The following is a 27107-nucleotide window of genomic DNA, read 5'->3' on the forward strand; positions in this document are numbered from 1 at the left end:
CAAAGTCAAAACATGACTAAGCCCCGGTGGAAGAAAACAGGAGATGTGTCTGTCTGAGAGCTCAAGCAGGAGGGTTAAGCCCCGACTGATTAGACTGTTGTAGCTCAGCTAACACAAAGTGAGCGTGGATGGTGGTGTGTGTAATGCGCCGCAAATTAATCCACACCGGGGTAAATATGCATTTGCTTAAGAGACAGATACAATCACATCAGGTATGCCTGCATCCAACCGTATTCCATTCTCAATGAACAAATACACCGTTTAATACTTTTTGAACGAGGTGCTTACCTTAATTGTAATAAGATCTAATTTTATTTACACTACTGCTAATTGGAGAGAAATTATTCCCTTTATTTTTAGATCTATACAGTCTGAAGTAACTCTTTATTTATTAATACTGTCAGTATACTTCTTGATTCTGCTCTTAGTTATGCATGGAGTGTCACAGAAGTGTCCAATAGTAATTTCCTCAAAATATGAGAGGCTCAAGAGTAAGAAACCATTAGTAAGACTGGGCTGCCGTTGGTGTGTACAGTAATGCAGCGTAAATCATCACAGAGTGGCTGTCATTAAGAGGCTTAATCCTGACTGGGAACCTGCAGTCAGCTGCCAGTGGCCCCAGTACAGCGCCCTGAGGAACCAGAACTGCCAGATAAAGCTTTAGGGCCGCCGAGGCAAGAGGACGAGGACAAACTCAGCGTTGGGGGGAACAGCTGAGGCAATTCCCAGGGAGCACTGTGTGTGCATGCATCCGTGTATGTTTATGTGTGTGCATGCCCCCGCACCAGGTCCCTCTCCTGTAGGATAATGGTGGCGAAAAGAAGCAGCAGGATCCTGCTTCATCCCTCTTCATTCTCAGACAGCTTGTATTCTTCTGCAAAGTGACACTCTGCTGATACACACACACACACATATTCAACCCTGCGTCTATCATGGACATTAGCATTTTTTTTTTTTTTTAAGGGAGATGTGGGGAGGGGGGTAGCAAAAACGTGTTTGATTAAATATATTTTTAAGTGCAATCTTGCTTAGAAATAGGAAAAGCTTAAAAATAATGATGACATAAATTTGGACCAAGAAATAAAAACACTAGAAGATTTTGAAAACCTGTACGTGATGGGCGAAATAGCTGAAAAAAATAACGATAACAAGTAGAAAGTAAAAGAAAAATATTATTTTATAGTACAAGAGCATTAGTATTTCATGGTAATTTTTAAACACCATGTTTTCGCGAGCTACAAACACACGCACGCACGTTTCAATGTCCACGTAATTTACGGATTGGAAATGTTTATATACTGTGTGAATATATTTTTGCTTCAGGAACTGGCACAAAGCTTCTTTGCTCGGGAAAGGCAGCGGCGTCTCTGTGGGACTCGGCGGTTGGTCACCCGCGCGGCTGCCGGCAGTATGAAGCCCTTTAGCGGCATTGCTTGCCGTCTAACTCCCGCTGAGCCGGAGCTCGCATAAACGACTCGCGGAAATTCGCGAATATCGGTAAGTTGGAGGCCGGTGGGTGGGGAAAAAATATTTAATTTACTAGTTCATAAAATTACACAATTAAACATGACTCATTGTGAATTTGTCTCGTCTGCTTTTCCTTTTCCCCTTTTGGAGAGGAAATGCAGCAACAAGGCTGAGAGCAAACAGCTTCCTTGTTGGAGTCGTCCGTTACGTTACTACCAATAAAAATAAAAAAGAGCCAAAAATAACAAAGTCATTATTCATGGTAATACATTTATTAAGGCCAGGAATATTGTTTGTTTAAAGAAAAAAAAATCGATTTGCTTGCGTAATCTGTGTGATGAGTTCATGGTCAAGCAAGAATAATGTAAAATCCTGTTTTAAAAGAATACTAACGCTTATTTCATTATCAGTTAGCTGCGTGTCGACTGCATGGTGTTTTGCAGCCAATACAAATAACAAATTCTCATGTTCTCCTACTGTACTCTAAATACGTCCCGGCAGTGGGAATAAAAAGACGCATGGCTGCTGTCTGTCTTGGCGACCTGTTGTCTGCTTTGAGGACCATCAAGCTGAGGGCAGTGAAGCCACATGACCCGGCCCACCCCCCCTGAAAGCCACTGAATTATGTATAAATTCAATTAAACTCAACCAGAAGCCATAGGTTTCCTTTATATATATATATATGTAGTTTTTTATTTTTTTTTGCAAAGATGATATTGAGCAAACATTGTAAGAGGAACACATTCAAATGATGCACCCTGTGATTAACTTGCAGGTTGGGCCAAAGTTACTGTTGGGCCATGTTTTGCATCCCAGTGAATGGAGTGGCAAGGATCTTCATGCATGGACAGGTGGCGCTGGCAGAGATGAATGTAAGTGTGCGGGGTCTATAATGAATGTGACGGGATATAGATGTGAGATGAGCTCTGGTTTTGATCATCAGGTAAAAATAGATCAGTCACAGGCAGATCATTACTGATAATTACTTCCAAGTGATTGGCCATATAAGGCTCTATTCCTCATTATGAACTCTTCCAGGCCTTGCATGCTGTGGGGCTCTCTCTCACATGTGTACGTGTCCACGTCAAAGCACCACCACATGAACGATGGGCAGAGTGGGATGTGTTATTAATTATTTCCCCCTTTTTGCCAGTGTTGTCAGGTTGAGAAATTTGATTTTAGTATTCATCAAACAGCAGCAGCTTTCATATGCATATGATATTATTAAGAAATCCTCTCATCTGATTCCACGCACTCACCTGTGCATGTGTGTGTGTGCCCTTTTCTGATTATCTAATAAAAAACAGGGAAGGAGCTGCACGAGGTGGGAGGGTTTTTACACTTTTACATGCGCTCATCTAAAAAACAGCTTATGAATGAACGTGCCTTGCTTAGCGACACTCTAGTGGCTAGGAGAAGGTGGTTACCACTTTGCAAAAAGGCTAAATCAATTTCTCTGTCATTTATTTTGTGTGTTCACATTCTTAAATTACAATTTCCAAAGCTAAAGCCTTAATTAACGTTAAATTGAACCTTAATCCCCGAATTTGCTGTTCAAAGGTTACAAACAACAGACACAATAGATAGGTAGAGGGTCAGGATAATGACATATATTGTGTTTTCACAACAGCAATATTCACACACAAGCATATTAAAACGGATTTTCTTTGTATCAAGTATTTGCGGAATTTGTCATTTGTGTTTTGCATTAGAATGAGGTGATGAGATTGAGGCGAAACACAACTACAAATAAACGTATGCAAATTTTATTTATTTATTCTAATTAATTAATTAATTGACTACTGATATTTAAAGAAGTGTTTTTTGTACAATATTTGTTTATTTTATTGAAATCATGACCTATTTGGCAAGCTTAAGCCATCGCCAACACTTTTTGAGCTACTACAAATGTTAGCATGCAAGGAGGTACGCTCGCTTAACAGCAAAGGCATCTCTTAACAGATTATTAAATTGAAACAAAAATAATAAACAACATAAGTGTTAACTGCTGAAATCACAGAACAGTAAACATTTGAACGACAGGCATGAAAAGAGGGATTTCTCCAACAGAAACAGCTGTTAAATGAAATGGACCCAAGCTTTATGGAATGGATCAGTACGTTGTTGTGTGGGAGCGAGCGAGCAAGCGAATGAGTGAGCGAATGAGGGAGATCCCTTTTTTTTTTTTCCACCTATCCACAGGCCTCATTTATTATGCAAGCAGAGACCACTGGGCTGGATGGGGAAGCTTGCAGGATTCGTTGTGGAAGTTGGGAAGAAGGGAAAAGAGAGAGAGAGAGTGTGTGTGGGGGGCACACACACTCACATTAGAAGCCCACAAGAGCATGAATGGACAAAGAAACACAAAAAGCTGATCCTCACGTGCAATCACACACACGCACACGCGCACACATACGTATACGAGAGAGGTATGAAGACCACAGAGCGAGACGGAATCATTGTGTTTTGACTGTTTGAAATATTAGAATAATAACAGATGGCTGTAAATGTTTTAGTGCTTCTAAACAGGTGTGTGTGCGTGTGTGTTAAAGGCTCCATCGGCTGGTGTGTGTCATGTGATGTGTAACTAAAGCCAGACTGCAAATGCAGACAAAGTATAGTCTCATACTTTGGAACTTTGTTTTCTTACATCAGAGACATCTGACAGCAAGCTGTGCTAGTCTTTTTGAGAGATGACATAATATATACAGTATTAAGTTCTTGTTGCAAAACATCATGACCTCATTATAAGGAAAAAACATCTTGTTTATTTAGAATTGTCCAATTTTAACGTCAGGTTTTGTTGAACTAATCGGATTTGTTTGTAATTATATTATTTATTGTTTTTAATATTTCAGCCAGTTTACACAATCTATTCGGTCACGCTTTTCATTATGTTTACATTTTAGAAATGGCGCTCGACTGATGCATTGCCAAATTGCCACTTTTGAGGCCAAATCTAAAAAAAAAGATGTGATTAGCACCCCTGCACAGTACTATGATAAAATACCGGAACACATGGCAAGACAGTAAATTGGAACAAATAGATGGCGCCACCACTTTCTTTGAGACGGGAAGTTTTTCATATAAAGAACACAGTCTCCATTAGTCTCCCTCGTTCCCAAGCTGTTGACACTTATTAGCAGCGCCGTTCTTCAAGCTAATCTTTTAAAAGTCCCATGGTGACATTGGAAATGGCCGGAGGAGATGCGGCGAGGGGGGTGGAAGTGTGTGTGTGTGTGTGTGTGTGTTATAAAGGGAGGAAGGGGAGGAGAGAAACTCAATCTAAAGCACCAGGTGCACCTTTTGTCTGCATAATCTCTCAACCCTTGAGACCGTGCGTGCACTGGCCAACATACATGACCTCCCATGCATACGCACGGCGCTTCCGATCCTGCTCGGGCCGGGGAACCACACCTAACCAATTGGACTTTAGTTATTTTTTTGTTCAAAAAAATGCATGCGTTGCACCTGCATGGCTCTATAAGCATCCGCGTGAAAGTGAAAAGAGAGTGCGCTTGTCCGCAGGGCTTACACATGTGAACACTTTATTTAGTGCATATGTGAAACACTTCCCATTATTATAACATTCCTGCCACACAGGTGCAACTCACCGGTACCTCCAATTTGCACTTCCAAGCACGATATAGTCAGTCATTGTATAGCATGATGTAAAATCTAATAATAATCTATTTAACGTAGATCACAAAATAATGTGCATTCTTATTTTTGTATTTATTTACCCCTTAATTGATAGTGCGGCTCTTAACACGGTGCACCTAATGGTTCCTAAAATATGGTACTTTGTTTTTGGTTTGTGCAGAAGAAGAAAAAGCCGCCCTTGAAAAACATTAGAGGCCTTGTTAATCAATGGCTCTTCCTGGGGCCAGACCGGCCTCATCGCTTAAGCTGGAGTCCTAAACTCGTACAAAGCCTCAAGTGGCGACGGACCCAAGGACAAAGCAGACTGCGCATTGTGATTTAATCTTTCTTCTTGCTCTAGTACAAACATCAAATATGGCCTTCTTATCAGGCACCGTGCTGCTCTATCTATCTATCACCAATCAATATCTCGCCTTTGTGTGTGTGTATTTGTGGGCTCGTGTGTGTGTGCGTGCGCGTGTTTGTATTTGTGTACGTGTGCCAAACAGGTCTGTGGGCTGTGCTAACTAAGGTCGAAGGTCAGGTATAACTCCAGCGTGGAATGACAGATGTGGCCTGAGGTAAAAATAAAGGGGAGAACTAAACAAAGCAAAAAGAGGGAGATTTATGTCGCCCAAAATGGCCGATCCCAAAAAGACAAGGAGCAGTTGTTATTATTGCTTTTCTAATTCCCAGTACCGATTTAAAGCATGGCCTGAGGTAAGCAAAAAAGCCACTTTATTAGGTACGTCTGCGGAATAAGATGTACAGTAATGCTTGGTGTAGATTAAGGGGTATTTTGCCCCCCCTCCCAAAAAGGTTTGCTTATTAAATAATTTAAACCTTCTTGATAGTCCAAACTATGATGTCAAAACACCAATATCACTTCAAAGCCTTTTCACTATAGTTTGTTTGGTTTGTTTACTGGTTTTCGAAGCTGCAAAATTCACCTATTTTTAGCTAGCTGGGGAGCGGCCATTTTGCCACTTGCTGTCCACTGAAAATGACATCACAGTTGCCCATCTCAGGTCTCAACCAATCACAGCTCAGCTTCAGAAAACTAGTGAACAGTCTCCCTGGGTAGACTATCAAAATCTTTTTCTTAGTCAACAAAGTTGATGAGATACATAGTTTAAGATTAATAAATAATAAATAGATCAAATTATAAGTTAATAGATATATGCGTGGATTTGTCTTGAGGTGAGAATGACGCTTTTCCTGATCTTCGATCGGCTACAAAGTCTGGGAGAGACGGGGAATGGGAGAGGTCTGGAAAAGTGAGGGGGGGTGGCAATCCTTTGTTCTGTCAAGGACTTAACACAATCAGAGTACAGTGTGTCAGGAGCACACAGGCATATATCAACTTCAATCTCTTTTTAATGAAAAATCCTGCCCTCTCTAATATGTGCAAATTAACCTCTCTCTCGCTCTCTCTTTCACTTTGTCTCGCTACTCCACCTATCTGTCTTTTCTTTACCCTCTTTCCAAAAAGTAACACATGCAACTCAGCAATTCGAACAAGCTCACAAAGTAATAAAAACAAAAAAAGTCTGCAGCTGAATTAAAATCAATCCGCTCTCTTTTCTGTCCGAGTCTCATCTTAGATTATTGTGGCTTTTCCAGCGCTGCTCGCATGCCCCCCCCCCCCCCCCACCCCCCCACTTGCTGATTGTCATTTAGAAATGACACCCTAATGAGGATTTGTTCACAAGAGACATGGCGGCTGCTCTGTGCGTGCATGCCAGCCCCAACAAGGCCCCTTGCCCTAATGGATTTCCTGGTATGGAATCTACAGAATTTTTCCACACCCTTTCTGCCCTGCAGGGGGTCCGACTGGCCAGAATGCTCCCTCCCTCCCTCCCTCCCTCCCTCCCTCCCTCCCTCCCCCTCTCGCACACATACACACACTTTGCTAATTGGAAGAGACCGGTCGAAGTAAAAAGAAGTCATAATCATTGTTTCTGTTACTCATGTCCGTGGAACCACAATGTGATGACCTCAACATATATTTTGCACAATTTAATCTGAACATTTTTAAAAACTATAACCAAGTGAGGTGTGATGCAAATTCATCAACTGGAAGTGTGTAACATTAAAATACCTGTATACGTGGGGGCCCGTGGCACCAGCAGAGGGTGGGAGGGTCCGCACATGCAAATCACAGCCATCGACAGCTTGTGATGAAGTGAGAGGTGGTGGCATAAACAGAGTGTGCCGTTACCATGGAAGCCACTTTCACCTCCTTGGCCCGGAGAGAGAGGAGCGAGAGACTGAGAGAGATACAGAGAGAAGGCGAACACAAAGAGCCGGAGAAGAGGGAATTATTGTAAAAAAAAATATTAAATCCTATGGTAATATCTGATTACATATAAAAACGTGAGATTTTTTTTTTCCAATCCCCAAAGCAAAGTTGCTGCAATGACTAAAGCGGCATAAGCTTTATTGGTTTCAACCATATCTGACCTCCTCTTCTTTATACCCTTTTATGAGTCTCAATGAAACTGTCTTATAGCAGACAGTTAAAAGTCGGCTGTTTTGTTCATTATCATTGAAAACGTAAAAAAATAAATGAATACTGGACAAGTGTTTATTCACCGAAGCCCATATCGGTGAAGGTTTGTTTGTGAGTGCGCTCGTAGCGATTTCGTTGTTTGAGGTTGCAAAATTGTTTGCAAGTTTTTCTTTTCACTAAGAAACTTTAAACATGTAGTGCATTTAGCAAATGTCTGTATTTCTGTTAGACATTGAGTTGCAATCATGTCAGACTTTTTGGAGCAGTGCTGCATCTGATTGGTGGTTAGTGAAAGTAGCGTCGAGACCCCACAACTCCAAGAAAGGTCAGATGAGCCAATCTGTTGTAGCGATGCTAGCTTTGAAGGCTAGCCAAGGAGGCTACAGGAGGTAATCAGAGGAAAATATCTCCTCCTCTTCTTCCTCTTTCAAACCTCCATTAGACCAACAGGCATCTCTCTGGGAAAATTGATTTTCCCCTTCCACTCCTCCTTTTTTCTCGTTTCCAAGGTTCCATTTGAGGCTGGCTTGCACTATCTAAAGAGCAGCTGGACAAAAACGAGAATAGTTAGGTCACACTTGTACTCGCACACCTCGCTTTGGATCTCATTTCGGACATTAGTGAACACACAGAAAAGCCTGCAAGACTTTTTTTTTTTTTATTTCAACGCAGCTGCCTAATCCTTTCCTTCCTCATTCTTCATGTCTTCACTGCCGTATTCACACTTCCTCCCCCTTGCTAGAGCCAAGACCTGGATCAATGTGCCATTGACTTTTCTATCAATGAACATTAGTATGGATCAGACTGCAGCTTGCTGCCGTGCCCCAAGTTTTACACACACACAGACGCTTATATATATATATACACATGCACATACATGTTCTATATAAGTCCGTTCCCCCCCGAGACTGCATCACTGCACAGTGCAACAAAGCAGGACTAGAAATAAAGCAGGGTGGTCTTGACAAAGCAGAGGTTCTACTTGAAAGCACAGCATCCAATCAATGGGAGGCATGACAGAAAGGCTCGGAAATGAAATCAGACTTGCTGTTTGTTCCCGCGCACAGGAAAACACTCATCGGTCAAGCGGCAGCATGTCGATTTACCGCAGAATAATCCAGTGCGATGGCCGAGCAGCCTTGATAATGGCCGCTAATCACGACAGTGAATGGGACGTACGGCGGCCGCCTCACACACTCCCTCTGGCTGGCGCCCTCTCGTTACGTTCCCCGCTCGCTCGCTCCCACACGCATTTGTGTCTCTTCTCTCACCCTATAATAGGCTACCAGTTAGGTGAAGATTGACACTTCTCTCCCTTTCTTTTGTGTTCGTTCTACACCAGCGGCCATGTTTGTCTTAGTCTTCATTTAACACAACATTAAGTAAAGAAATTTGTGCACCACAAGTCCTCCACTGATTCACAAGTGTAAACTTGATTATTTTAATCTCATGCTAATTCTGTACCTTTCATTACAAACTGAGAATGAGATGTAGGAATCGAAGCCAAAAATAATTTTGTGGTATTTCAAACAGAGACAACATATGGAGGATTGACCTTTGATGATCTTACGATTTCTCATAAAATGTAACCTGTGGAACCGAGACCTGTTGTACTTTATGTAAAATGCCTTGGCCCTTTTTAGCCTGTTTAAGGATTTTGTATGGGAAACTAACATATTGTAATTAATAGAAACCAGACTTTTGTAGAAATGGTCTTCTTGAGACTTCTCACAATAGTACAGAATAATTTATACAATAGGAATCACAGTAAATAAATAAATGAATAAATAAATACTTAAATAAATAACTGTAACTGTAATTAGTTTAAAGTAACTTTTTTTGTTATTTTAAAAGACCCTCTGCCCACACACTTCCCTGTCCCCCAAAAAACACAGTCTAACACAAACCTAATATTGACCTTACTGTTTTTTTTTTTTTTCATGATTTTCTACTCAATTGTCACAAGATCTCAGTATGCTCTTGGAGGCTAAGTGGTCCGAAATGGTCATGTGTCATCAATTTTCTGCTCACGTAGAGCGAGGGAAGGCCTTGATGGAACAAAGGGACATCCTTCTTTGGGAGTACACATATGAAAGTTGATCCAGGGTTAAGAACTCCCACCCCTTTCCCCCCTTAGTAGAAAGAAACCAGGAAGCCTCGGGCCGTCCATTGCAGTGCCTGATTGTAAAGCGTTTGTAATTTGGGTTTGCTGATCCTTCACTCACTCTAATGGCATGTGTGTGCGTGTGTGTGTCTTTACATGCTCTTGTGCTTGTGTGTGTGTGTGTGTATGCAAAGATGAAACGTGACAAAATACCCATTCCTAAACTCTAAACTTTGAGACTGCAATGTTTTTTTTCACGAGTCATATATATATATATATATATATATATATATATATATATATATATATATATATATATATATATATATATATATATATATATAATGTGTATGTATGCGCATTAATGTGTATGCATATTGCTCGTTTTTATTTTATGATACAATTTATTCACAGGTATGGCATATTTAATCATACAAATATATATACATATTTTATCTTCTACATACATTTTCTTTAACTTTGGGTCGGTCCATTGAGACCACAACAAAAGACGCTCCGTGGGTAGAACGTGAAGCAGTGAGCCATGCAGCAAGCTGCAGGCTGCAAGCTGCAAGCGACGTGGGGAAATATGGCGTCTGCATGGTGAAAAGGAGACCCGCCATTTGAATTAAATAGAATGTTTAGTCCGCGAATGCGCACAAACACTTTCGACCTTGCTAGGTTGTTCTCGACGTGAACAATAAGCGCTGCTTCGTCGAGTGCCCGGCCGAGAATCGAGCTACTTTCGGCGGCCGCGGGGGGCAGCAGCAGCCGGGAGGAAGCTGCTTTTCCCCGGCACAGTGTAGCAGGAACAGCTGTGTCGGCTCTGTTGCGAGCTGCGGCAAACAGGCACAAAGACAAAAAAAAAAAAATCTAAATAACGAGCCCACGCACGAAAATATAGAAATAACATGACGCTATGTTTTTGTTGTTTTGTTCAATCTAATGTTGGATAAGAGGTTTTCCAGTTTTCTTTTTTTTGTCCTCCATTTTGGGGGGCAAACATCAGAAGTGCACTTAAGACAATCTAACATTTGAGAAAAATAACTAAAAATCGAGAGAAAAAGGAATGCAATTCTTAATAAAAAAATAAAAATGTGAAACAGCATTAACATTATGTTGTACGTACATCATGCAGATGTTTTATTGTCCACAAAGATGTGACAATTATACTCCCAAATTATTATTATTATTATACAAAATGACATCCTGTCCAATTTTAAGGCATTTGTTGGACATTCTGAGCAAACGCTGTACTATAATGGTAATCACATTAAACCCTCGAGGCTTTTGATGGGCATTTATAGTCTCCAACAGGCAATATCTTGTTGATTGATCTCATCCATAACCATCGTTTCCAGTTCTAATAAACATGATCCACATTTTCTTTTTATGACATCACCCTAAGATAGCAGGGCCTACGTATTGACACATATCCAACATATTTTCCTGAATGTCTCGTCTTTAACAAAGCGTCACCCCGTTATTCATTCCCTGCTTTCTTTGTTCCCCTCTGAGCTCATCACACACCCAACACTGCCACCTAGCGTTCACTTAGCTGCACGTCACTGCGCGCGTCTTCAAGACGAGAGCACACCGAAATGCGTCTACATATTTGATATGTAATATTAATACTATACATATCAACACAACCGCTATGCACTGATTACACTGTTGTTTATATTATGCCTCTTAATTGTAGTTATTGTTTAAATGTGACTTCAAATTGCATGCGCATAATAAGAGTTTTGTTATTGCACTATTCATCACTTTGTCATTTAATATCACTGACAATATACTTCCCTCTTGCACTTATTGTATAAATTCTACTGTCACGTAATTGGACTATATTTATTATCAACCTCAGGCTAAAACAGGCAAGAACAGTCTCTATTCTCCTGCTTGGATTATATTTAATTTAGTTTTCTGCACTTCCATACATTTTACTTTTAGTTTTACTTGCTGATTGAGCTATCTAAACCTGCCTAGTCATCCATCTTTTTTTTTATTTTTGTCATCCAGAGTATTCTTGTGCAACACTGTGACCTAGGTGTGACCTCCGGCAGCGTGTCCGCGCGACCTAATCACATTATCACGAAGAATGCTTGCACCTCCGAATCACAATAAAATCATATTTTAAGTAATGCTAATCTCGATAATGAGGCATTGATAGCCTAGGTGCTAATTATAACACCATCTCTAAAAATCCCCGTTGACGCAACAAGCAAGCACTAGATGGCATGCCGGTACACAAAAACACACGCACGCACGCACGCGCGCGGACACGCACAAAACCCCACATGTCTGGTTTACCAAATTAGGCTTTTTCGCTTACATTAGTAATTTGTATTTATGTCATTATTGTTTTTTTTGTGTGTGTTTTTATAGTTCTTATACTCCTGGTCACGTCTAAGCCGTAGGAACGGAACTCGATCCATCCTATAATGTTTTCAGTGGTGCAGAGACATAGTATCAGAAATAATGTTATTCTGAAATACACTATTTAGCTATGTCTTTGGCGTCAATCCAAAACACAAAGTCACACTTTTTCCATTTGTCTGTCCCCGCGTGTGAGTGTTATTTTATCTATTGGTTTATTTATTTATTTTTTAATAGAGTATTGCCCAATCCTAAATGCTGAAATGGCTCTTTCTCACAATGCAATGTTATTGGATTAACAAACTTGCCATCGTGGGGGGTCTCTTGATAAGTGACTATTTTGTAGGTACAAGGTTTTGGCCCTATATTTTAAATATGAAGTGTATTTAATACTTTGGCAGGTGATTGTTTTGCATTTTAAATGCCATTGCTCCATTGAAACACAGTTATACCACTTTTGTGTGTGAACAATTGTCACAGAAAATTCAAAAAAGAAGAATACAATGTTGTCTTTAATTGTAATGTGTTTCCTTAACCAGTCGTTTATTTACATTCTCTCACTGACTCAAAACAAGAAGGGTTTATATGGAAAATGTAAGTAACAGGATAATGGCGTCATGTAATATTTCATTTTTTCCTGTTTAATTTTAGCTCCTAGTATAAAAGACTTGCTTCACACTGTTTAGATTTAAGAGATGGGCATAGTCATATATTTATTTGCCCCAATGTATAGTTCATCTTGTTCTCATCCACAGCAAAACGCGTATTTGTTTAAAAAAAATAAAAATAATTTAAGACATTGAGATTTAGCGACGTGCCGTAATATGAGCACGTATTTTTAAATTAATTAGTTGTGTTTGTGGGTGCTGTTTGGATCAGCACGTGACATTACGCAGCGAAATAAGAGGTGAAATAAAACACGAGGGAATGTATATGGAGTAAAAGAGCAAATATAGGATTTTGCACAAAGTTTATCTAAGGTAGAGGTCACGCCAACAATGATTTATTGGACTACAATGCATCGTTCTGTTTTCAATCTACAACGTTTAAAAAAAAATCGCTGGATTATGAGGAATACCAGAAAATGAGAATTTCCATCTAGACTTTTTCACAGCCATTACTTGCATTTCATAGCTCTTACAATGGGAAATTGTCTCATGAAGATTTAATAGCGCGCAATATAGAAACCACATCAAGATTGGCTACACAGAGAATTTCTCAATTGACCAGATTTGCGCACAAGCCGTTTATTAACCAGACCGCGTCTTTTTTTTTTTACTGCAAGCCCCGCCTCTTCACTCTCCCGGAGCATGAAAATTTTTTTCGACTTTATGAATATGTTTATGATGCGCTTTTGTGGGTATTATTTATAACAGTTGTTTATTCGTCTTCCTGTCTTGCACTGACAGGTGTGTTTGATATGCAAGATGCAGTGTAATTCTAACAATAAGCACATCGTTGCTAAATGAATACCTCTATGACCTTGAAATATGATCATGTATATATTCATTCATTTTCTTCAATTATTTTCTGAATACTGTTCGTACTGAAAGACATTTTATTAACTAACAGCTTTTTTTATTACATGTCTCTAGCAGGTGTATTGAAATTCTGTCAATTAGAATGTTTTTTAGGTTCATATTTCGAGTTGCAAAGCCTCTTCATGTATTTGCTAAACTGACTAGCATGATTCCTCTTGAGATTCGAACCCTCAACCCCAGAAATGTCAGGCAGAAGACCACGATTGCCTCCCACCCTTGTTTGTAATAAATAAAGAGCGACAGTTCGTTTTTATCTGCGCTCCTGGATTCCCCGGCATGTGATCCCCCCCCCCCCCCCCCCCGCCTGTCAGCTGATCTGTGACGTGTCCTCGTAGCTCCGCCCTCTCTCAAAATGGAGTTGTCGGATTCGGTGCAGAATGGACTCGAGTCTCTCGGCGAAGCGTCCGCTGTGGATCACGCCGTCTTCCCGGCTCTGGTCAACGTCTGCTTTCGCTCGCTGCTCTCTTCCGGTCAGGACGCGGACTTGCTGGGTGAGCTGCGAGCCTTTTGCGAGATGCTCTTTGTCTCCCACCGCTTCTCGCTTCTCCATGTAAAGCTCTTCGGTGTGTTGTGATTCGCTTTGCTTTAATAGAAATCAAACCCGGAAGTAGGTGTCAATAGTCCAGTTGTGACAGCTCAGCACGGCCGATGTTCGTCCAAACCAACCACTATTCATGTATTCGTAGTTTTATGCATGACGTTTGCAACCCGCACAAAGCTCCACCTCCCCTCCCCGGCATTTGGGTGCTGCAGCAGAAGGTTCAATTCACATGTAAATCCGAATTGATTCCATTCTTGTGCGAGGGGAGCTGCATACGTTGTTGTCAATCAGGTTGTTGTTATTGTTGTTGATGACGTCACTTCCCTTCCGCGTTCTGTTCTCGCAGACGAGCCCCAACTGAAGCCGGTTGAGAGGGTCCTGCTGAAGCGGGTGCACGCTGCGACCACCACATTCATCCTGGAGGCAGTAAGACAAAACGCAGACGAGTCCACGATAAGGTAAATAAAGAATATGGGACATTTCACTTGGTAATGTGTAGCGGGAATAGTCCATTCAAGACCTTGGGTATTTAGTAAACACACTCATTTATGTCTACACTTCTCTGTAGTCCTGTGCTAATACGGTGAACTTCATTCAGTCAACATGTTTAAGCATATATTTGCATTGTGTCAATATACCTACATGTTTTGAAAAGTCAATTTCTCCCTGTAGCTCCTGCCTTGAGGAGTTGTCATTCAGTTCGCAAAGAATCGAAATATTCAATAGCTGCTATCAGGTGAGGAGTACAACACAAACATCGTTTTGTAATTATTGCCTCGATCAACTTGTATTTTATGTATTTATTTTTTTAAATTCACAGAAACACAAAACGGAGTTAGAAGGATTATTAGCAAGGTAAGACAGAGAAATCCATTCATCCATTTTCTATACTACTTATTCTCATTAAGCTAAAGTTTATGTTGGCTGACTTTGGGCAAGAGGCAGGGTACACCCTGGACTGGTCTCTTTGTCTGTCGCCTCTGTTTTTCTCATTAAAGTCTATAGGAGTCATCAGTCAATAAGAATTGATGTATTTATTCAATAATGCAAATGAGGGCTATTTTTATCTGTTTGTTTTCTTAGCATTGGAAGGCGACCAGCTCACATCAGTGACGTGTCATGGCGCCTCCAATATCAAGTGAAGGTATATGATGACATACTTTGTTTTTTTTAAGAGAAATGGGTGGGGGTGATGGGGGCGACTGCAAATATGACACTGTGTCGCTTTGTCCCACGGCAGAATGGACTGGTAGATAAGGTCAACGAGCCTTTCTACTTAATATCACTCAACACCGAGGTAAAAACATGCATCCAATATGTTGATGTTTATTTTTTTTTTATGTGAGTAATTTTGAAATGTTTTTGTTAGAATAAAGGTCGTTCTGAGGACATCAACTTTACCTGCAGTATGGAGCAGTTACAGGTATAGGCAACATTAGAGCAAAACAGTCCACCTTAAACAGTTTTTATTTGTTTTATAAAACTGGCATACGCCTATGAACGCTCATTTAGTGGCGCTTTCTTCTGTGGATATATGGCATTTGCTGGAACGCATGTCGTAAAACTACATGCAAAGTTGGAGCTCTGCAGCCCGCGGTGCGTCTCTTCTGTGAATCTTTCAAAGCGATGTTTTTTTTTCTTTCTTTTCGTCGTATTCAGGACATGGTTGGCAAGCTGAAGGACGCAGCCAAGAGCGCAGAAAAAGCCAGTCAGATGTGATGATGATCAAGTTGTCCTGCACTTCATTGTTTTTTTTTTCGGCTCATTGTGTTATGAAAAATAAAATCTTAATTATGACGCTGTGTGATTTCTTCCGAATTCGCGCTATCACGACACCCTGTGTTCGCGACGACCGTGCATTCGTGGGAGACATTTAACCTCCTTTGGAGAATTATGGACACATCTCGGTTGTCCGCGGTCCTATAAATCTCCACTGCGTGCCTGTGAAAGTTTAAGGGGAACAAGTTCGACGCTGCAGCTCTCTGAACCTTCCTCAAAATGTTGCAATAACCACACGAACCTCACTCAGACGTTATTGTGGTTTATCTTGTTTTTGCAAACATGTCAATTTGGAAAAAAAAGTGCGTCACGCACCAGAGCGCTCATAATCACTCGTGTGATTATAGTATCATTTCGGTTTGAAGAACACAACCTGCCAAATGCGTTTTCCCACGTGTGACTTGACGTGTGTGGATTCCTTTTCTCTACGTTATTCCTCGGAAAATCGCAAGACAAAAAAGAAACAGCCGACAGTAATTTCCAAGCACCCTTAAGCGGAGGATCACGTGACCAAAATGGGGCGGACCAAGTACAAGCCATTTTGGGGACGGTGTCAGTTTCCACGGAGCGCGCACGCACAAGCACGCGCACACCCCACCGCTGCTGCTTTCCACTCAGGAGGAGGGGGCCAAGTGGGTATTTTGGAGGCAAAGTTGCGGTGGTCAAGTGTGGACCGGACCGAGCCGACGCCGGAGGACTTTGGGCTGCGGTGCCAGCGGCGATCGGACACGCACGCAAAGTGCACGGGCGCCCGCGGAGGGCGGCGTTGGCGTCTCCCGTGTGAAATGCGCTCGCCTCGGCCACTGACAGCGTCTGCAGCCTGCTTCAAGATGGCGGCTCGGCTCCGATTCATTTGCTGCTGATTCGCCTCCCAACTTTCATTGTCTGTCCGCCCCCAGCCGCAGCCAAGCGAGCCCGGCACACAGGTACGTGCTCCCGGCATCGCCTCAGCTTCGTCGCGGCACGCAGCGCGGTTCTGCCGCGGATCTTTTTGCGGCTCTCCCGCCCCCTTCTGAGCTGATCCAGCGGCGGATGTTGAGGCTTTCGTCGGTGCGGCGAGCAACCGACGTGGAGCTCCGTGTGTGTATGCGCACTTTCTGCTGGCTCTCTCGGTGAAAAGAGGTTCCCAGCTCGGGTTGGAAAGCGATTTAATCCACGGGCTAACACGCTCTTCCACGGTGGGTCTGCAGGCATTGCATCCGAGCGAGTTGAGGGGGATCTGGATTGTTTTGTGTGCTTTTTTTGTTCGTGTATTGTGGCAGCTCGCGGCGAAGCGCGGCGAACTCGGCTGAGATGTTAGCTCGACCGAGACGTCCGGAGGCTTCTAACGAGGCGCGTTTGCTCGGAGCCTCCTCATTTTATAGAAATGTCTCATTTGGAAGGTTGTGCACGCGAGGTGATCGCGTTTGTGCGCATTTGTCACATCTTGTCGGAGTTATGAACTAAACTTGGACGACTACTGGGCGAAAGCAAGTGTGCATGCAGGTCCGTTTCACGTGGAGGTTCTTACGGTTCGGAAACGGCTGCTTTTGTTACTATCGGTTAGTTGACCCCGTTCTTCATGCGCGCCATGTACCGATCGGCTGATTTGCTTCTTTTGGTGGGATATCTTGAGACCTTTAAAAATAAATGAACGGTGCAGTTTCACAAAAGGCTGCTTGTGTGTGTGTGTCAGAGCTGCCAAAACCATCAGGAGTTCCATTCGAAGTTCTGTGGCTCGGATCCAGCGCGGGCTGCTGGTTTGGTGCTGAACGTGATTAGAAATATTCATATTTTCATTTATTCTGCGCCGCCATCTGACAGGTCATGTTTATTGTCTTTGCCGTCCTGTAAGATGTCACGCGTTTTGTGAGCTCGCATGACGTATTACAAATGGATCAGAACAGCGAAAGTCCAATCTGTTTGCTTCAGTGCTGTGCAGGTTTTTCCATCTTCTCGACCTCTGATTTTTATTTGTCCATTTTAGGACAAAAAAACAACAACACATACAGCCAGTCCCTGTAAAATTCTTTCTCACATCTACACTCACTCGCTTTATTCGTTGTGTTCAGCGTGATAAAGTCAATGTAACCTGCGGAGTCTGCATCAGTTGGACATTTTTCGCTCAAAATGTGAGCTTAACTTTTTTATTGGTCATCAAGCGCAGGCACGTTTTTTTGGTGCGGTGATCCATATGTTCTTCATCATGCGCGTCTTGATCTTAAAAAGTTTAGAAATAAGAGGAAGGATTTGGTTGGAGCTTTTGGGCTCGTTAAACGTCCTATCGAAACAACAAATTGCTCTTCTCAGTGCGACATATTTAAAAAACGCATTTTGTGTTATTTTTTTATGTTTGTCACCAAAGCAGGTAACTGCGTTTAATTTAGGTATTGGCGTAGAGTTAAATCATAATAACAAAAGAAAAAAAAACCGATCATGCGCTTGATCTCATTTGCGCTTCATCGTAGAGATGACGCGCAAAAGCACCACAGCCTCACGCAGTGGATTTGACACAACCGCCGCCGTGGGGGAAGCAGACGCATGGTTCATTTTTCCTGCACAAAATGGCAGCCGCGCAGTCCTGCGTGCAGTGAGCAGAGTCCACGCAGCGGCTCCGCGTGTGCTTGCTTGCGTGCGTGGGGAGGGAGGGAGGACTGCGCTTCGCATACTCGTCATACATGCGCTGTAAGATTTCACTTAATTTAACATCTTGGTTTTTAATTATTGTGTCCACGTCAATCATCAAAAGTGGTTGCCATAGAAACACTGGCATTCACCTGACGCGAGAAGCGCTGCCCCGTTTGCGTATTTAAATGATTAAAAATGAAGTGAAATAGATTCGAGTTAAGATAGTTGATGTCACCAATTATGACCGATTTTCATTGCGAAGCAAATTACAAATACATTTACCTGCATGGAAACTGTTTTTACAAGCACGTACTTTTTTTCCCGTTCCATGTGAGCCATGTCCTTTCTTCCCTACTGTAACCTTTAAAATAATGCAGGCATTGCAGAGGACGTATTTATTAACCCGTTGATTTATGACTCTTATGATTAAATTAGCATAAAAGATGATGTTGCTTTAACACAAGTTAAGCAAACAGCTGCCTTCTTCCAAATGGCGCGCTGACAGTCGGTCCTTTGTCTTCTTTTTTTTTCTTCTCGTTTTTATGCCATCAGCTCCTTTTGCTCATCATGCATCGGACGACGAGGATCAAGATTACCGAGCTCAACCCTCACCTCATGTGCGTCCTGTGCGGGGGTTACTTCATTGACGCCACCACTATCATTGAATGTCTACACTCATGTAAGCAAGCATGCGCGGGAGCGCGCGCGCACGCGCGCACCCTGCTAATGAGAGGCATGCATTTTCACCTCATCAAAACCTTATGTTTTCTTTTTTTGCAAGTTTGCAAAATGTGCATCGTCCGTTACCTGGAAACCAGCAAATATTGTCCAATCTGCGATGTGCAAGTGCACAAAACAAAGCCTCTGCTCAACATTAGGTGAGAAGATTCTTCACAAATTTGAAATAAAAAATGAAGTGTCTTATGTTGTTTTGCCAGCTGTTCTTTTCACCTTCTTCCATTTTGCTGAGCCATTATTGTTTAGCAAAGCGAAGTAGGAAAATAAGTGTGCGACTTTCTCTGTGCAGGTCTGATAAAACTCTGCAGGACATCGTGTATAAACTGGTCCCGGGCCTGTTTAAAAGTAAGAATCTGATAGCTGAGTGATGTTTTTTTTTTTGCTGTTTTTCACATTCTACACACAAACAGGGAATTGGAAAAAGAGAAACCCTAATTTGAATTGGCACTCAGCAAGAAGTAAACTGGGATGTTGCATTTTCTTTTTTTTTTTCATTGTTATATCATTATAAAATAATGAAGTCAATTGCAGATAATGAACGCACTTAAAAGGCTTTTTTTTTCATTGGACAGATGAAATGAAGAGGAGAAGAGACTTTTATGCTGAACACCCTGTGGAAGGTGAGTCTCGAATTAAAAATCAGCACCAAATGGTATATGGAGAAATTATCAATTAGCTTTTTTTCTTGCCACAATATTGTAATTCAGTTTAATATGCTATTTTTTTTAGGTCCTCCAACCATGTCTTTTGTTTTCTTTACAAACACTTGCATTGAATTTGTCTGTATTGCTATATAGTTATTATATTTTTTGTCTAGCTGTCTTATAAATATGCATATTAAAAAAGCATATTGACCCACTAACATGGAGCTTGACATTTGTTTCCCTAATTTCAGCCTTTGTGATTTGAAATTTTATAAAACTATATATAAAATGTTATGCTTTTATACCCTGTAGTATCACTATGAAATTAAAGCTTCTGAATATTTTCAACTTTAACTAATGAAAAATATGTCTGTGCAATACCAATTTATTTTGTAGCTTCTAATGGCTCCAATGAAGATCGAGGCGAGGTGGCAGATGAGGACAAGAGAATAATCACTGATGATGAGATCATCAGCCTCTCTATTGAGTTCTTTGACCAGAGTTCCAGGTAAGATGATTTTCAAATCTCCATCTGCCATCATAAAAATTGTTCAATAATCTCACTTGTAACAAAAATGTGATTGTGTGCAGACTGACAGGGGGACTTGAAGAAAAGCATTCAAGCAAAGATCAGGTTCACATCTTTTCCAATTAATCAATTCCATCTTTCAAGGTGGTCCATTATTTTTCCAATTAAATCCATTTTCTCCAATTATTTGGCAGATGGCGAACAAAAGATACCTGCAGTGTCCAGCAGCAATGACCATCATGCATCTGAGGAAATTCCTCCGAAGCAAAATGGACATCCCCAACACTTACCAGGTCTGTTATTTTACTTCTTAAAAATATTTTTATGTGTTGATAATATTCTCACCCTTCTAGTATATCTCTTCTTGAATTTTGTTCTGTCTCTAGGTAGAAGTCATGTATGAAGACGAACCCCTGAAAGATTACTACACTTTAATGGACATAGCGTATATCTACACTTGGAGAAGGGTGAGACAAATATAACATTTACACCAAAAAAGTCTTCATAATTATTTGAGGTACCCATTTGCAAAGTCGCAATTGTATTTTTACTTATTATTTTTGTATTGTGTAAATTGATTTCGGTAGTCAAAATATCAGTGTTTAAAGGCTAATAAGGTCAGGCTTTTGGGGGATTTTGACTAATTCAAATAAATAAATTTTATATGTGTGTATATATATGTATATAAACTGTGCCATAATTATTATTATTATTATTAACACAGAAAACATTGCAATTTACTTGAACCTTGCTTTTCTTGGTGTACTAGTTTATATGGCTCTTGTAGTATATATAATACATACGACCAATATAAGATCATGTAAATGAACTGTTTTGTGTTTTAGTTTTGATATTATTAACATCACGTTTAACATTTTCATATTTTTCTATTTTAAAAAGCTTATTGGAACATTTGTGCCATGGGTCGTTTTAGGTTTAACGATGAAAAAAGGTTCCTAAATTCTCCTCGACATTTTACAGCTAATATCGTATAATGTTCTTTTTTTTAATTATTTGTCAAGTGCTGGGGCACATTTTTATTTTTACTGAACGTGTTAAAAAAAATCGTCATCATGACTGTTGTATTATGCAGTTTTATTTTTTGGATGGCTGGACCGAATTTTCCTAAGCTGCGTCTCTGACGTCACCCTTTTCACCCCCCCTCCTCACGTGTTGGAACGTCCACAGACGGGCCCACTACCGCTTCAGTACCGAGTCCGACCAAGCTGCAAAAAGCTGAAGGTGAACCACAGCCAGCAGGGGGTCACCAACCGCTCCGGACCGGAGAGCGACTCTGCCAGCGACAAAGCCGGAAGTCCCGCAGGAGCGCCGTCCACGTCGTCCTCCCTGCCGAGCCTTGGCGACCCTGAGCAGTCCCCTCTGCCTCCCCCTCGCGCCACCCCCGGGAATAACGTGAACGGGACTCCGGCAGTGGCCCCCTCGACCCCCAGCCGCCCTTTCGCACAGATCGGTGGTACCAACGGCGGTGGGAAGCCCCGGAAAGTTTCGCTGAATGGCTCAGCGACCTCGTCCGGATGACGACACCAAGTGGACCGGACCGGCCAGCCCAGCGCCAGACACCGTTACCATGCCATGACAGAACCATTGTATCATAGTCTCTTTTGCTCGTCAGCCTGACGTTTTATGGCTATGTGTCATTTCTGTAGTGCGTTTCAAAAGAAAAGGGCAAGTTGCGTGAGAGGGAATGTTATTCTAAAGCATTTGGGGGGCCGGCGATGAAGTGAAGCATTTAGAACTTTTGTAATGCTGGATCTTTATTTACAGAGAACGAAAAAAAAAAAAACATCGCCCCATTTTCATAAACAAAACGCCTTGCTTCTCGTGTGTGAAGATTTTAAATGCATGGTCATGACATCTTTTTATGCTCTGGAGCTCTCTGCCCACGTTTTAATTCGTTGTTTTTAGGAGGAAAATTACACATTTTAACCGTTCTAGAAGCCACGTATAAAAATATACAGAAAATAATTTTCAATCAACAGTGGTGTTTTTCCGTTAAAAAAAAACGCTCCGGTTTCTGGGGCGTTTCATGCTTATTGATGTCACGTCTCCCGCTTTCGTTTCTGTTGATTTGCTCATTGTATGGACAACTTATTGTATTGTTACTGTTGCACAGTGTAAAACATCAAAATAAACAATTTTTACACGTAAGCTATGATTTGCTTTTACATACGTTGAGCATGCGTATTGTAATTTGCTTCGTTAAATATTTATGCGTGGAATGTTAATACAGAAACATTTTTAATTTTGTCATTTGAATGAATGAATTCGATATTTACTAATTTAAAAAAATAGAATACTATGAATTCGATATTTACTCATTTAAAAAAAAAATACAATACTACGGATTAAAATGTGTTTGCATATTTTTCGTTGCGTTGGTACTGATAAGGTACGAATCAATATAGAACGAACGCAGTGGGTTTTAATTAATGATCAAAAGCAAACGTTAATATTTCACAAGTTCACTTTTTGTCATCTTAAGATAAAGTTCACCTCGATCTTGCAATCTATTCGTTTAAGCAAAATAGAAAAAAAAAACCTTCGAGATAATTATCCAAAACGGATAGTCTAATTTCTTTTCTTGTCGAAGAACACAATTACTGCCAATTGCTTTGATTGACGTGAACAAACATGGTTCTATCACGTTAAGATTGAAGAGTTCATTTTTTTTTTTTTTTTTTTTAAAGCCATAAATTCAGCAAAAGCAAAACATTTGCGTGGTAGGATTTTCTCTCCTGGTCGAGTTCTTCTTTCTTGCAGCATTCCTGTTGCGATTGGCTCTAAAGCGACAACAAAAACATATTCCCATGTTGAGTAATTCCATAAAGTTTGATTGCGCCAAACTTCAAAATGTCACAAACGGTACCCTGGGTTGATGATCACGTGGTTCTCTGGGTGACATTTCTTCTTTGGTGGGCATTCTCCTGTCTTGTGTCTGCTGATTTAGAGGGCACTTGTAAAAGTGTGCGTTGAATTAAGATTAAAACGAGGGGCGTTGGAAACAAACAATTAAAAAAATGGAATTGATTTTTACTGAAGAGAAATGAAGTGAAATGTTTAAAAAGTATAGTTTTACCGTGATGATCACACAATCGCATTAAGACTATATAAACATAACATAAAATAATAACAAAATAAAAATAAATAATAATAAAATAAAAACATACAAAGATATTTTTTGGTGTACATTTTCTTATTTTAAATAGTTCCTCCAAAACGTTAAAGTGAAACATAAACGCGCTATACGTTTCATGCAAAATTGCAAAGAGTAACCACTCTGTTTAAATAGACGATCTAGGCGAACTCGTGTCGTCAGGGTGACAAGTATCAACAGTGCATACTTCTCCCTATGCAGACTTACCTCGAAGTCAGACTGAAAAGATCCTCAAGAAAATCCGTTGGTGAGTTGTTTTGAACTCTTTTTTTCCTTGTCGAAATTCTCGCTCAAATTTGATTCACGCTTGACAAACACGCAGTCGTTCCATTGACGCGTGGTGGCCTATCTCTTTGTCATAAAATGCGCAATGTGATGACGTAAATAACCTCGGCAGTTCTTGCGGTGAGGCGTCGTCGCCTTTGTCACTGTTTTCAAACTATGCAGGAGCCGAAATTAAGTGAACAAATAAAAGCGACGACGTCAAGTCGCTAAATGACGTCACGCATGTTTTCATGTCCCGCACACAGGTTTGACTACTAAAACTATCCAAATTCGGCTGACACGATGACTCAAAGGCAGATCGTCCAAGGTGAGATTGGTTGATTTCTCACGTAAGCCAAATGTGTGTCTGATTGTCTTTTTGTGCCACACAGTGTTTGAGCAGTATAATAAATCAAGAATGCAGTTTGTGCAAACGGTTGCTGATCTGGCAGACCGGCCACAAAACATAGAAATCCTCCAAAAAGCAGGTGCGAGTGCATTTATTTGCAATAAGTGGCTGGCTAGATGGTGCAGCTGAGTACATGGCCCGCCCACCCTTGCAGGTGTCATGTCAATGCTGAGGCCCCTGATGCTGGATGTGGTTCCCGGCATCCAGCAGAAGGCTGCCCTTGCCTTGGGCCGCCTGGCGGTCCACAACGCTGACCTGGCTGACAATTTAGTGAAGGAAGACATCCTGCCCCAGCTCATCCGCTCGCTTACCATACAGAACGTGAGTCAACTTCTACATCTTATTACACTCAATTTCACAATCAACCATAGAAATGATCTCTTTGGTATTTCTATCATTAAAGCTTATTTTTGATGTTTATATGCAGAGGTTGTATAAGAAAGCAGCTGCGTTCGTGCTACGTGCGGTGTCCAAACACTCTCCTGAGCTTGCTAAGGCGGTGGTGGCCAGCGGAGGTGTGGACGCGCTCGTTCTCTGTCTGGAGGACTTTGACCCTGGTGTGAAGGAAGCCGCCGCCTTGGCTCTGGGCTTCATTGCACGACATAATGATTGTAATAAACCCGACATGATTTTTTTATATTTGTGTTGTTGGGTTTAGAAAAAATGTTCACAATTCCCACGTGTGCTCACAATTCCCACGTGTGCTTGTGGGCTGTTTTTTTTTTTTTCTTTTCTTCTAGCCCTGTCCCAGTCCATTGTGGATGCAGGTGCAGTCCCCATGCTGGTGTTGTGCCTCTTGGAGCCCGAGATTGCCCTGAAACGCACGGCGGCCTCGGTGCTCAGTGACATTGCCAAACACACGCCGGAATTAGCCCAAATTGTGGTGGAAGCTGGCGCCATTGCACATCTGGCACAGATGATCCTCAACCCAGACACCAAACTCAGGGTGAGGACCAAACATTAAGAAATGGTTGGATTTGAGCCAAGTGTACTTTTCTCCACACAGAGGCAGGTATTCTCCGCTCTGGGTCAGATCAGCAAACACTCAGTGTGCCTGGCTGAGATGGTGATCGAGGCCGATGTCTTCCCCGCAGCCATGATGTGCCTCCGGGATCCGGACGAGTGCGTCAAAAATAATGTCACCATCCTGATGAGAGAGGTGGTCAAACACACCCCTGAGGTACTTAACTGCACACAGGCACGCCGGCATAAACACACACAGTGCAAGACATGTTTGTCATTTTTTTTGCAGCTATCGCAGGTAATAGTAAACTGCGGCGGCACGGCCGAAGTCATCACCTACCTCGGCGAGTGTCGTGGAAGTCTGAGGTTGCCGGGGATCATGATGTTGGGATATGTGGCGGCGCATAGTGAGAACTTGGCCATGGCTGTCATTCTCTCCCAAGTGAGCATTTTTTTTTCATGGATGGATTTTTTCATGGATTCTTGGAGCGCACGCTTCACGCTTTGTTTTCTTGCAGGGGTTGCTCCAGCTGGCTTTGTGTCTATCAGAGGAGACGCAACACCACATCAAGGCCGTGACAGCCTGGTGCATCGGCCAGATAGGACATCACACCCCTGTACATGCCAAGGCTGTCGCCACTGCCAACCTGCTGCCCAAATTGCTGCAACTCTACATGGATGCCAACAGTTCCGAGGACCTGCAGACAAAAGTAAGGGGAAAACTTTGCCCGTGCTTTGATGACTCATTTAAGAGCTAAATCCACAAAATGCTTTTTGGGTTTAGAGTAAGAAGGCTCTGAAGATGATCTTACAGAAGTGTACCGACTTGCCAGCGCTGGAGTCCCTCCTCTACGATGCACCTAGCAACATTATCAAACATGTTGTCTGCCAGTTCAGCAAGGTGAGTCAGTCAAAACAACCAATGCTAAATTTGATTTTCATGCTCCTCTCCCCTCCTCTCTTCTCATCTGGCAGGTATTACCTCATGACAGTCTAGCGCGTCGTGCATTTGTGACCAGCGGTGGTTTAAAGAAAGTGCAAGAGATCCAGGCGGAGCCGGGCTCCGTTCTTCAGGAACACATTAATTCTATCAACAGCTGCTTCCCAGAGGAGATAGTCAGGTACACGCACTTTAGACTTGTCAAACAAGCAAAAATGGGGCCTAAAGTGTCAGTGTGAAAAGGATCAAAATCATTCTTTTTGTAATCTGAAAACATAGTAAGGAATGTTACACCCAGCTAGTCGAGTCAAGTTTGTTTAAAAAGTATTTTTCCTTGTTTGCTGTTGCAGGTATTACACTCCGGGCTATTCAGAAGTGTTGTTGGAGCGCTTAGAGAACTTTAAGATATCCTGAGACCATCTGGCATCCCCCCATGCTACATTACTGTGAAAGCACATGCATCAAATATGCCTCAAACATTCAACATGTGCTTGAAGTTTTATGATTAATAATGAAAGCGTGTAGAGTAGACAGTCATAAAGCTGTTGTAGATTGCATGCACACGATGGTAAAATTGTACCTTTAAGAGTAGGATACATGTCACTGAATATCAAATAAATTGTTAACATATATTCATTGTCCTCATTCGCTGCAGAATAAATACATTGTAAAGGCGGTAGTTTTTCAGTTCATATGATTTCAACCAGTAGGTGTCAGTAATGTACATTGAAGCTGGTGCCACCTCGCTGTAAAACAAAACGAAGAAGAAAATGACTAACTCCCCATTCGCGAACGAGGCAATGGGTCAACTGCCTTCCCGTGCATCAACGGATCAGCCAGTGGTGTGTGGTGTGTGTGTGTGATGTTTTTGTG

General features: G+C 41.7%; 2 protein-coding genes across 3 annotated transcripts; both read left to right on the top strand.

Annotated features, from left to right (window-relative positions):
• The first annotated feature begins 1365 nt into the window (after window positions 1-1365).
• bmi1a (bmi1 polycomb ring finger oncogene 1a) lies at window positions 1366-22652 on the top strand. The gene is made up of 20 exons (XM_068648817.1): window positions 1366-1497; window positions 2243-2339; window positions 13981-14136; window positions 14533-14644; window positions 14859-15041; window positions 15270-15330; window positions 15427-15483; window positions 15556-15609; window positions 15846-15901; window positions 16523-16601; window positions 16865-16891; window positions 19125-19251; window positions 19354-19450; window positions 19600-19655; window positions 19883-19930; window positions 20351-20462; window positions 20546-20588; window positions 20678-20776; window positions 20870-20950; window positions 21672-22652. Exons 3-20 carry the CDS (start codon window positions 13998-14000, stop codon window positions 22020-22022), a joined length of 1782 nt encoding a protein of 593 aa, XP_068504918.1. The 5' UTR covers window positions 1366-1497; window positions 2243-2339; window positions 13981-13997; the 3' UTR covers window positions 22023-22652.
• A 1098-nt stretch (window positions 22653-23750) lies between these two features.
• On the top strand, window positions 23751-26866 carry spag6 (sperm associated antigen 6). 2 transcript variants are annotated; one of them, XM_049748571.2, is made up of 12 exons: window positions 23751-23905; window positions 24189-24250; window positions 24315-24410; window positions 24486-24652; window positions 24759-24942; window positions 25072-25277; window positions 25338-25511; window positions 25584-25736; window positions 25813-26004; window positions 26079-26195; window positions 26270-26415; window positions 26585-26866. In XM_049748571.2, exons 2-12 carry the CDS (start codon window positions 24226-24228, stop codon window positions 26646-26648), a joined length of 1524 nt encoding a protein of 507 aa, XP_049604528.1. In that variant the 5' UTR covers window positions 23751-23905; window positions 24189-24225; the 3' UTR covers window positions 26649-26866. The 2 variants fall into 2 exon arrangements, with proteins under 2 accessions (XP_049604528.1, XP_068504837.1); XM_068648736.1 differs by having other exon boundaries at window positions 23856-24250.
• Window positions 26867-27107: the final 241 nt, after the last annotated feature.

This window comes from Syngnathus scovelli, chromosome 18 (assembly GCF_024217435.2).
Source record: "Syngnathus scovelli strain Florida chromosome 18, RoL_Ssco_1.2, whole genome shotgun sequence".
In the NCBI taxonomy this organism is placed as follows: domain Eukaryota; kingdom Metazoa; phylum Chordata; class Actinopteri; order Syngnathiformes; family Syngnathidae; genus Syngnathus; species Syngnathus scovelli.